At 42.4% G+C, this 12,165-nt stretch overlaps 2 protein-coding genes and 1 long non-coding RNA gene across 4 annotated transcripts in view; 2 read left to right on the plus strand and 1 right to left on the minus strand.

Moving 5' to 3' along the window:
- The window catches only part of LOC144318384 (uncharacterized), a 39,615-nt gene extending 39,099 nt beyond the window's left edge, over nucleotides 1–516 (plus strand). Inside the window, exon 2 of the long non-coding RNA XR_013384261.1 lies at nucleotides 344–516. This is a non-coding gene — a long non-coding RNA (uncharacterized LOC144318384). The remainder of the gene's footprint in view (nucleotides 1–343) is intronic.
- SELENOF (selenoprotein F) overlaps nucleotides 1–8,760 on the minus strand; it is a 41,630-nt gene extending 32,870 nt beyond the window's left edge. The window contains exons 1-2 of the mRNA XM_077905316.1: nucleotides 8,388–8,760; nucleotides 310–477 (exon numbers count right to left, since the gene is read on the minus strand). Coding sequence (XP_077761442.1) covers nucleotides 310–477; nucleotides 8,388–8,462 — 243 coding nt within the window. The 5' untranslated portion in view covers nucleotides 8,463–8,760. The remainder of the gene's footprint in view (nucleotides 1–309; nucleotides 478–8,387) is intronic.
- Nucleotides 8,761–9,090: 330 nt separating this feature from the next.
- The window catches only part of HS2ST1 (heparan sulfate 2-O-sulfotransferase 1), a 172,227-nt gene continuing 169,152 nt past the window's right edge, over nucleotides 9,091–12,165 (plus strand). Inside the window, exon 1 of one of the 2 annotated variants that reach the window (XM_077905317.1) lies at nucleotides 9,091–9,567. In XM_077905317.1, coding sequence (XP_077761443.1) covers nucleotides 9,444–9,567 — 124 coding nt within the window. In that variant the 5' untranslated portion in view covers nucleotides 9,091–9,443. The remainder of the gene's footprint in view (nucleotides 9,568–12,165) is intronic. The other variant, XM_077905318.1, reaches the window with a different exon arrangement.

Raw genomic sequence — 12,165 nt, forward strand, 5'->3', positions numbered from 1 at the left:
ACAAATGAATAGAAGTGTCTTCATGTGGCCAGAAGTTTAGAAATACTGGATAACTTCAGAATCCAAGCATTCTATAGTAATTTTGCAACCCTTTTGCTAAACAACCATGGTGGAATGGGGTCCTGGTATATAAACCTTAACTTTTCCTTCCCAGTTGCTTTAATTGATCTAGTGGGTCAGATAGAAATCAGTTGACTTTCTAAAATTACAACATGTAAAAGCTAGAGACTTAAGTTGATGAGACAAATTAACATTTCACCTTATCTTAACTACACCAACTAATGGAAGAGAGATACTAGAAAACGATACCTTTTTTGTTTCAAATTGTGCTTCTTCCTGACAGCATCTTCTGCAGTCAGGATCCAGCTGAAGCAGGTTAAACTGTCCAAGAAGATCACAAGAGCTGCAGAGCAAGTTGCTGGAGAAGCCTAACTCTCTGCAAGCTTCTGATGAAAACTCTGCCCCGAATGTAGACACCTGAAAATAAAATAATGAGAAATAAAACACTATTTCATATTTACATTGTAAAGCTTCCAAGAAAGGAAAACCTAGGGTTGTCAAAATTGAACACAGTAGAGATGAATTACTGAAATGCCTCATTTGGGGACAAATTCTTAATTATTTTTAAACTTTATAACCTTATGAGTCTTTGGCTCTTCCCAATTCCCTGACAAAATTTTTTCTTATTTTCTTAAAAACTTGCCATCTTTCAGCTTAGCTGAAATCTGAATTAACAAAAACATAATAGTTTATGGTATATATATTGCATATAAAAAACTTTATTAGACATTTAGAATTTTTTTGAAAAGGAATTTCCTTATGAAGAAAAATTCCCATGTCATTTTAAGAACTTAGCACCTGTTGATGTGGGCCTATGGAGTAACATTAACCTCTAGGTCTCTACCACATCCTACATACTTATCTTCACTAACATCTGGCAGGGGGAAGGGCGAGGAAGAGAATGGAGTGAGAAGAGCAGGAACGCGTCAGAAATAAAACTTTGGAGTGTAGGTACCAGCTCCACCGTTTATAAACTGTGTGACCCTGGGCAAGATAACCTCCCTTGGCTTTGATTTCCTCACGGATAAAGCACGGGGCAATAATTCTTACATAAAGTAGATTGCAGTAAAGATGAATGAAATGACTTAAGCAAGCAATCGGAACGACTGGCAAAAGCAGGCTTTCAAAAATATCTGTTCTGTTCCCTTGTCCATTCTTTCATGCATGTCTCTGTAATACAGTATACCTTCATCTAAGGTCAATCTCTCTACCCAAGCTTGGGAATCTATCTTCTGCCATTTCCACAGGGATTTAATTTAATCGGTAACTCAATTCTTCAGTGTATTCAAGCCTCATGGTTCTAATTGCTCTCACCACATTCTGCCATTTCTGAATTGTTACTATAGTCTAGCTTCGGATCCAACCACTCTACTCAACTCGCCAAAAATCACTAGATGGTAAGGGACTCAAAACTATTCTAGCTCCAGCTGTTCCTTCCAAGGGCTGTCCTCCTTAAGTGCTGCTGTTTCTCATTTCTATTTTTGGCTCTCTTTGCTTTACATATTTTCTATAGATGACTGCATCTTTCCCAAGGCTTCAAATACCCACTTATTGAAAACTCCTCAGTCTTTTGAGTGTCAAACTTCTAAAGCCAACAGCCTAACCGACCTCATTTATATATTCTATTAGCATTGCAAATTCAAAATCTCCAACAGTGAAACTTCTCTTTTCTGCTTAAATCTATTCCTCCCAATGTTATCTGATATTTTAGTAAAATGGCACCATTTTCCCTGACCACCTTGTTGCCCAGGTCAGTCATCTTAGGTTTGTACATTCTTTGCCATTCTCATAAGCAATTAGTTAACAAGTTTTGACAATTCTGTTTCTTAAAGAGCTTTCAAATCATTTTTTTACCTCAGTGGCTTACATGGTCACTGCCAGTCCTAACTTTACTTCTCCAATCCCACCCTACTTTCAGCTATAATGAACTCCTAGAAGAATAAAATTCCTACTCATACAGTTGCTCATACTTTTCCTACATTTAAGACTCCGTTTTCATCTTGTTAACTTCAACTTACATCCAAGAACCTGATCAGATAGTAATTCTATTATGCTTCGGTGGCTAAATCAACTACTCAACTCCGTTATGGCAGCCCAAAAGCAGTCACAGACAATAATAAATGACTGTTTGTGTTCCAATAAAACTTTACAGGAACAGGGCTAGCTGATTTTGGCCCACTAGCTAGTTTGCCAACCTTTTTCTAGACAAACCGGGTAAATAAAAATCCTCACATACTTTCTGAAAATGTTGATCAACTAACTCATTGGGCTTGTGCTGGTCAATACCCTAATTTGATTCGTTATACATCTTTGATCTTATCTCAGTAATAATGTGGAATGTATGTATATTCAAAATAGATCCCAGTCTTAAGGGAAGCACCTAAGACAGGGCTACTGTATTAGTACTTTGAGTAATTTCTTGATTAGTGATATTAACCTATTTCACAGGTTAATTTGTATTTTCCGAAGATGGCCACACCAATACATACACATCATCCCATATGCTGTTCTTACGATGTGACTGGCAGTTCTCTACTGAGAAGTAGGAGCCTGTTTTTCCTCCCCTTGAATCTGGGCAGGGGCTAGTGACTGATTCTGATGAACAGAGTATAAAAGAAGGGATACAATGAGGTTTTTGAGGGCAGGTCATAAAAAAGGAAACAGCCTCTGAGTGGCTAGTGCTCCTACATGCTGTGTCTCTGCCTCTCTCAGAACACTCACCTTTGGAACTTGGCCATTGTGCTCTAAGGTAACCTAAATTAGAGGGACAACATGGAAAGTCCCATGTAGAGAGCAACTGAAGCTCCCAGCTGACAACCATCATCAATTAGTAGACATACGAATAAAGAACTTCACATTCAGCCCTTTCAGTTGAGATACCATAGAACACACAGCTTTCTTGTGACCTGTCTGAATTGCTGACCCACAGAATCTAAAAGCAAAATAATTGTTTTATACCAGTAAATTTTACAGGGGTGTATTTTGCAGCTATGGTAACTAAAACAGGCAATAAAAGTGGAATCATTTTGAAACCACGAACTGCTTAACAATATAAGAAATTGTTATTACCAAAGCATATTTTACAAAACAAAAATCTTGAATGATCATGCAATCATATTATTTGATTTTATTCTGGTATCTATTGAGCACCTTCTGACAGGTGGCATAAATATGCAAAACATGTATTTTGGAGTCTGATGACATCTTGATTCAAATGCCAGCACAGAACAACCTTACTTCTGAATTTTTGAATAGGAATAACTACCATTTATCTTACAGAGTTTTGAAGATTAAAGGAGAAAAAGTACAGGAAACATCTAGTTCTACCCAGGACACTGTGGGTACTTGATAAATGTCTGCATTATTCCCAATTTCCAGTACTTTCAACCCTCTTAAGAACTACAAAACACTACTTATGTTTTAATTATTAGACATGAGATAAGAGAATAAGCGTAGTAGAGATACAAGATTAACTTGAGTTTCATGAGTGAACTACTTCTTTCTGGTCTTCTATCATTAGTTAGTTCTGCAGACTCAGGCTTTGTTTTGGGGGTGGGTAGAGAGAGGGAGCAAGACAATCTTAAGCAGTCTCCACATCCAGCATGAGCCCGACGTGGGGCTCCATCTCACAACCCTGAGATCATGGTCTGAGCCGAACTCAAGTTGGATGCTTTACTAAGCCACCCAGATGCCCCTCAAGGCTTTGAATCTAAGGATACTGGGAAATATTTTTAAGTATTTCACTGATAAATATCAAATATCAAATACTATAGGAGTTCAAAATTGTAAATTATTTCCTGCTCATTTTTTATTACCAAAAAGGAACTGAGTAACACTTAAATGTGCACCTTAATTAAGGCTAAACATTAAAATTTAAAATAATCAGTCACGCTTGTTAAGAAAGATACAGAGTCTAATCCTGACTGGGATAATCATTTAAATTTAATTTCTCCAGTTCAAAGTAGGACTGACAAGCTAAGAGACTCCATTTTCCCCCCCATACATTACTAACTGGTTTATTTTTCTAGTATTATTTCTTTGTAGATTTGGACTGTAGACAGGGAAACTGGATTAGCCATATTGTAACATTATCTTTTCAGGCAGAAGTCTGGTATAGATATATATCCTATTATACATACATATTAGTTGTCTCTTAATTGGTCCTTAATCTCAGAAAACTCATAGGATTCTCATGCAATTGTAAACAGATTTCAAAAATGAGACTAAACCAAACAGATGGGTTTACAGAAGAACCCATGAAAACGAATACCAGAAACATAACCATTACAGCTGGTTCTCACAAAGCACCAGATATTTTGCCACACACTTTCCATCACTATTATTTAATTTTAACCGCTCTATGAAATAGGTTTATCCCCATTTTACAGACAGGGAAACACAGGCTTAGGATAGTTAAGGTAATCAAAGACAACACAGTAAACAGTAGATGGTAGCAACAAGATTCTAATCCTGATCAGCCCTCAAAACCCTTATTATTAACTACTGTATCTCCCAGAATCCTGGATACATCATTATGGTATACACCACTATGAATAATAACAAAAATGCTGGCCATTACAATTGTGAGGTCCATCGGAACAAGGAATTTAACTTGTGAAGAAGGATGAGGTGTTACATCTCAAGATCAAAGATACAGAGTATTATCCCATATTGCTTCCAGTATATGAATAAATACTATGTAGGAGCTGAAAGAAGACTTGAATACCACTTAGTTTTAGGGTGCTCCTGAGAATCGCTCCGGTAGGATGTTACTTTTCTAATGCTAAAGCATCTCAGAATGCATTTTCAGAATTACTTTATATCCTCCCAGTTGTCACCTCATTGAAATGCTGATGACGATACACTGCTATTAACTTTAAATTAGGGCTACACATGGCACAATGGTAAAAACTTGTTTAGTCTAAGGACTTTAAATCCTTAGATTTAAATCAACAAAAGTATAAATCAACAAAAGTAGGGGCTAAGTCCTCTCTCCATCTTGGTAGTTCAACCTCAAGGTGCCAAGAGATTCTCTCATTCTCTTTTTATTCATGTCAGGTTCCAAAGATTTTTTTTTAAAACACTGCCAACAACATGTTCCACCTGGTCTTTTCCCCTCCCCCACAGACGCACTGTGAAATGCAGTTTTATAACTCTAGTATTTTTCCAACAATCCCCCACACTTCCCTTTTCATTCTTAAGGTATTGCCTTATGTTAACACTACTACTCATTACTGAAGAAAGAGAAATAAACCTTGGGGAAGTTAAACTAGTTCAACAAAGGTGAACTGTTCAGGACTTGATTTTTGGAGTCATTTTGTATTTGTGGGAGTGAGTGGGGTTCATCACCAATCTACACAAACTATAGACATCCTAAGGATTCTGATAGCAAGGAACACAAGTCAACTACTTAGGAGGCCATTCACACTGCTGAGGGATGTTTTTTTTACTGAATACATATGAGGCACAATATTAAAAAATACCAAAAAAGGTCTCTGCACTCCCTTTAAGCTACATTCTTGGCACAGGAGCAGGGCGAGTGGAGGGATACAAAAACACACGCAGAGGCCTGGTGCTGTTAAGACTGTGGATCTGTATAACAGAGGGTAAGACAGGATGATAGAATATGCAAAGGAAGAGAGTATTTCTGACTGCCTATCGGGAAATGGTATGAAATTAAACTTTACATTTTACCTAAACACTTTACTTTAGGCCTGACAGGGAGAATATGGTATGTCAGATATGCTAAAACAAATGACTCCAATTCTTCACCTCTACCTTTTTGGCTCTTGCAGAAGTTCTGGGGATTAAGCCTGGCTAGACAAGTAAGTAACAGGTGAAACAGGCCTTGTTAAGGAAGGTTCAGAACAGATTTCACCTTAAAAGCAACAGGGAACCACTGAAGACTTTTTTTTTTTTTTTTTTTTTTTTTAAGATTTTATGTATTTGAGAGAGCTAGTGTGAGAGCAAGAGCAGAGGGAGAGGGAGAAGCAGACTCCCTCCTGAGTAGGGAACCAGGAGGGCAGGGTGAGTGGGGTGGTGAGGCTTGATCCCAGGACTCCAGGATCAGGACCTGGGCTGAGGGAGATGCTTAATCAAGGCTGAGCCCCCCGGGCGTCCCACCACTGAAGAATTTTAATAATAATACATTTAAGTTTCAAAAAGACAACTTTCAATGCATTGTAGAGATTGGATTAGAAAGGGAGAAAATGAAATATGGAACCTGGTTTAAGGAAGCTGTTGTGGGCAAGCAAAATTTTAGGTACTGCTGGTGGATCCAGAATTAAGTGAACTGGCTTGGAGATTTTCAAGGGTTTAATGGTTAATTGGGTTCAGAGAGTGAAGATGACTTTTAAAATGACTACTTACTGGCTTGGGCAATTGGGAAGCTGACAAAGCCAACCATTTAGGTTCTGATAATTAGAAGAGTGAACCAGGAGGCAATTAATGCTAAGGAGAGAAATAATGGTGGTTTGAATGGGGGATTAACATTAAGGACAAGGATCTGAGAGATATTTAGGAAGGAAAGATTGACAAGACTTTGTAACTGCCTGATATGAGACATGTAAAAAAAAAAAAAAAAAAAAAAAAGAGTCAAAGATAATACCCAACTCTCTGACTTACATTATGTAGATGGTCACAGTGGTAGATTACCTAATGGTCATAATGCCATTGCAGCTTTTACTCGTTAGGAGTGCTGCTCTGAGACTGCCGTGAAAAGAAGTTGGGTTGGCTTACTGGAGGATGAGAGATCACATGGAAGAGAACCACGTCACCCTTGCTGACAGCAAAGAACGAAGCCAACTTGGACCTTTCAGTTCAGCTGACCTACTAGCTCAACACAGCTCCATAATGAGCCAGAGGAGATCAACAGAGGAACTGTTGACAAATTATGAGAAATTTTATTTTAAGCCACCAAATTTTGGGATGGTTACACATCATTGATAATTAAAGACAGAAAAATCAGGAAAAGTCAATGTAAAATGTTATTCCTTATCTTTGCAAGGTGGTGAACTCAAATTACCTAAGATTGGCAAAAAACAAAAAAAAACAAAAAAAAAAAACAAAAAAAAAACTACAACAACAAAAAAAACCACACGCACAAAAACAAAAAAACTCCAGTACAAAGTTTAGAGAAGGGTCTTCCAGTAATTTCTAAGGCACCAAATGCCTGAATAACAGAATACCGTAATACTAGAGAAGTTAAAAATCCACCTTTTAGGGGTTGCAGAAACAAAAAGGCACGATCTTCAAACTCTCCGAGGAAAGAAAAGCAGAGGCTGTTTGTAGAGGCCTTCGGTACAGGCCCTAACTCCCTTAAACTTCGCACGAGTTAATGAAACCAGGAATCCTAGGAGAAGAACTTTTCAGAAGGGTCAGCAAAGAGAATACTCGAAGAATTGAGCTGATTCATGAAATGTGTAAAAGCTCCTACACAGTGCCTAGACAAGAACAAGTCATTCACGTAGCAAAACATGGATTGCAACCTTCTCAGGAGGAATTAACCAATATTAATTGTGCACGAGTGAATAGAAAAATAAGACAAAAATCAGCCCTTCCTCATTCAAAGATTAAGAGCGTTATCTGTTGTGTCAGTAAAGAACTACATAGAAACGTTGGTTAACAGTGCCCGACTTTAAACGAGATGAAGGCTAGCATTTAAAAAAATTTTTTTTTTCAAAGATAAATGATGCTCTAGTATCGAGTGGCTCCTTTACTGCAACAACACGGTCTAAAACCGCAGACGGCCCTGAAATGCATCCAGCAGCACGTGAATAAGAGAGACCAGAGAGAAAACGCTAGCGGTGAAATTAGAGACCACTGACCATTGAAAGGAAAAAAGGAAACAGGAAGTGTAGCCTGGACCAAAGATTTGGTGGTGGTGGTGGGGGGGGGGGGGTTCTTTTAAAATTTCGTAAGTCTTATCACAAGCAACGGTAGTCCCTTGTCCTCTGCCCGTCGGAAAACCATCTTCATTCCTTTCCGGGATTTATTGCCCCCCCCCCCCCCGCTGTGCGGTTTACACGTTTTTAGGTGGAACGCTGCAAAAGAGAAGCGCTACTCAAAAGAAGGTTAAGTACTACTCAAGATACTCTGAAGTCAAGAGAAAGCCGCTAGAAGTCGGGAAGGGAGGGGAAGGGGAAGGGGAAGGGAAGCATCAACCCGGGAACGAAGCCACGTCGCCTTCTGGGCGCAGCGGGCGCTAAGGAAGCCCAGTCCTCGCACTCTCCCCAAGCGTGGCTACCAACGCAGGACTGAATGTCTCGTCTTCCCCGGCGCAACAGCCTCCCTCGCTCCGGGCCGCCGCGGAGGTGATGGCCACTCACCGCTTGAAGGACCGCAGCCAGCAGCAGCCGCAGCCGCAGCGCCGGCCCGAGCCGCCCGCCGGGTCCAGGCGCCATCGCTACGCTCGGCCGTCGGCCTGCGGCTGCGCGGAGGACCCCTCCGCTAGGGGCGTCCACTCCGGAGCCTGATCCGAAGCTGGCTGCCAAGGGCCCTTGCCATCAAATCCCCTACTCCGCGGAGACGGCCGTTACCTAAGGGCAAATGGAAGCTTAAAAGGCCGTCACACATCTTTATATTTGAGATGAATATGAAGTCGCCGGGTCCTTTCGAAAACCCCTATCAGGCATTCTGCTAAAGCCCCCAAGTCCGAGCCGCTCCGAGCTCCTTCTTTTCATTCACGACGTTTCGTCCTGCCGCCAGGAAACCCCGCCTTCGCCGGTTTCGGCCGGCCTCCTTCTCCAGGGTTACCCAATCGCAGGCCGATTTGGTTGACACCCCTGGCAAAGGAAACCAACCGGAACACGAACCACGAGCGGAGGCTCCCGGGGTTCTTCGGGCCAATAGGCGCCACGGGACGGGAGCAGGGGGCGGGGCCTCTGGTTGCCGAGCAGCGTACGTGGATGCGTGCGCGTGGAGGCGGAGGGGGATGGGCAAGGGGGCGGAGCCGAGGGCGGCGCAGCCGCAGCCGCAGCGCTGGCGGAGGAGCGCGCGGCCGCGAGCGAAGGAGGGAGGGAAGGAAGGAAGAGAAGGAGGCGGGCGGGCAGGCAGGCGGGCGGGCGGGCGCGGGGGTCGGGGGCTGAGGCAGTAGGAGAGGCGAGAGCCCGGCAGCCGCTTCGCGCTGTTTGCTGCGCGGGCTTCTGGAGGGGGCGGCCGCCGAGTCGGTCCGGGAGAAGCGGGCACCGGCGGCGTCGGTGCTGGCGCCTGGGGGCGGGGGACCGGGGAGGCGAGAAGGGGGGTCGCTGCGGTGCTTCTCTGGCTGTCGCGCTCTCCTCGCCGTTCTCTCCCGGCTCGGTGGGCTCCCCCGCGGCGTCCGCCTCGCCTCCGGGGCCCCGCTCCCCGCCCCCCGCGGTATGTCTTGATCCCGAGCAGCGGGTTTCATGGGGCTCCTTAGGATTATGATGCCGCCCAAGTTGCAGCTGCTGGCGGTGGTGGCCTTCGCAGTGGCGATGCTCTTCTTGGAGAACCAAATCCAGAACCTGGAGGAGTCCCGATCGAAGCTGGGTAAGCAGCAGAGCCCCTCCGGGGTGAGTGGTGTGCAAGAGGCCGGGCCACAGGGAGGCATTGCAACCGGAGCAAGTGAGGCTTTTTGCGTCTAAACCTGCGATCTGGCTCGGGGGGGTGGGGGCAAGAGGGTGAAAGGGCTTGCAGAGAGAGCTGGGGCTGGGGGCATCGAAAACACAAGCTCTGGGGACGGTGTGAGTCGAGCTGGAGCGGCGTGCTGGGCTCGCGAGGTCGCCAAGGTGGGCTTTCCCGTGCCGAAGGGGGATCAGAAGTCGGCATTCCCCCGGGGGAGGCGGCAGGAGGACGCCGAACTCGCTGGGAGCGGGAACTGCTGCTGGAGGCAGAAACGCGCAGCCTCGGGTGTTTCCTGGAGTCTGCTGAAAGCCGCCCGGGCAGTGTCAGTCCAGGCGTATTCTGATTTGGGATGTGGGCACCTCTGGATACAGGTCCTTGCGGGGGACGGACAGGTTCACCAAGGGATGGATGCTCGGAAATGGAGGGAGATACTGGGAATGATGGGGAGTGAAAGAAATACACTGTAGTGAGTTGCACTCTTGTGCTGGGGGCAGCAAGGGACCACACAACCGACGGGAGAACTGGGCTGCCAAGGTAGGACAGGAAAGCAAATACAAAGCTTCAGCGTGATCCTGAAAGGAGGCATCCTGGCATTTAACTACTTTAAAAAAAATCTTTTTTTTTTTTTTTTTTTTTTTTGCGGGGCGGGGGGAAGCTAAATTTCATTAATATTCAGGTTTAAGAATAGGAATATGTATGTACGTGCCCCCCAGGAATGATGTAGTGAGCTTATAGGAGGAGGGAACGCTGAAGGGGAATTGCAGTTAAGACTTAGATTTGTAAAAAAAAAAAAAAAAACAAAAAAAAAAACAAAAGACAAATTTGTGAAAGGAAGAGTAAGATTACACAGTTAATACAGCATATGCTTAAGTAACTAAGGAGTTAACAGTGCTTACTTTAATGAGCGGAGGGGTCTGAAGTGTATAACGTTGGGGTATGAAGTTGTGAACGACCAGCAGAACGCACCGGTAATAGGTCCCATCCAATCAGGAGGGGACTTTGGCATTTGGGAGGCGTTTGGGATGGGGAGGAGGTGTTAAAAGAATGTTTGCGATACACTTTGATTTAAAAATGTACGTGGCATTTAAAAGTCGGCTCAAGAGGCGGTAGTTTGAATATGGAGAAGTAATGCGAAGTGATTTTATGTGTATACGTTCACCTCAGCAGCCTTTGAAATACTTTTTGAGAAGCAAGCACTTAAAATACCAGCAGCAAAATCATTTAGACCAAGTGACAGCCAGAAGCTGCTGTGGATGATAATTAACGTGAAGGGAAAAGTATTAGTAAATAGTTGTAACGTTAGAAATACAGCTGCCTATTTGTAGTTTTGGCAGACTTTGGAAAAAGCGTGGAAACGTTTTAAAGAGCCATCTATCAAATCTAATCGAAGTGCAACTAAAATTGAAGGAGGAGCTGAGGATAATTCCAGTCCTCAACGCTAGGGTAAAACTTACCTGTACAATTTTGAAGAGATACTAAGTTTATTTACCGTGATTTTATTAATGTGTCTTGTGTGATGGAAAAATTAATCACCTTCAACATTGACAATTGACCAAAACACGTTTCCTTTTTGTTTGGATCCACTTAGCATTCAGGGCCATATTCTGGCCTCATTAATGATCCAACTTTACAGAAAAAAATGACTCATCTTAGAGAAATTTGAAAGTTATGTTAAAATTAAGATTTGAACACATTGCAGTGGTTAGGATAACTTCAATTTTTTCTTTTTTTTGCCTCAGATTTTTTTCATAACACTTGAAAGTGGTTTCCATAGACACAACCTAATTGATTTTTAAAGAGAGGATTATCTTAACGTGTAGAAAGCCACAGGTAGAAGGTCTGTTTTTTTTTTTTTTCATGATTGTTTACAAGAAACCTTTAAATTTCATCATAAATAGGAAGTACAGATCAAACCAAATACTCAAAAATGAGCCAAGAAGAGCTCAAATACAAAACGCTTGCAGGAAATATCAATGCTCTGGAGCTGCAAAAACATGGCAAGTAAAATGTGTAACTTTGTATCAGCAGTCTTGATTTTTTAAAAAGAAAAGCCTTACAAAAAGCAGTACTAAAAGAGTTATTACCAGTTAATAATCTTCCTTAGGGAAGGAAAGCAGAAGGCATAGTTTGACCATAGCCTCTATACCAGGCACTTCCATATGTGATATTCTTATGTAATCTTCCAAGAACACCATAGAAAGCTGTCTTTACAGATGCAGAAATAGGCTCATAGATTATACATTTGACCACATAGCTAAAAGTGCTAAAGTCAGGATTGGAACCCAGGTACGTGTGATTCCAAATCAAGTGCTTCTTTAATTATACCAGGCTGCTTGGGACTTTATATTGACATTAGACCAAGATTTAGCAGTTTGAATAGAATTTTTAAATAGTAATATCAATGTTTAATTGCATTTATTGCTAAGAATGAATATAATTCTGGGAAAATCTAATTTCTGACACAAAGAAATTGGTTTAGTGTAATGTCTGCTCCTTGTTTATATCTAAATAATGAACATAATA

This window comes from Canis aureus, chromosome 8 (assembly GCF_053574225.1).
Source record: "Canis aureus isolate CA01 chromosome 8, VMU_Caureus_v.1.0, whole genome shotgun sequence".
Classification (NCBI taxonomy): domain Eukaryota; kingdom Metazoa; phylum Chordata; class Mammalia; order Carnivora; family Canidae; genus Canis; species Canis aureus.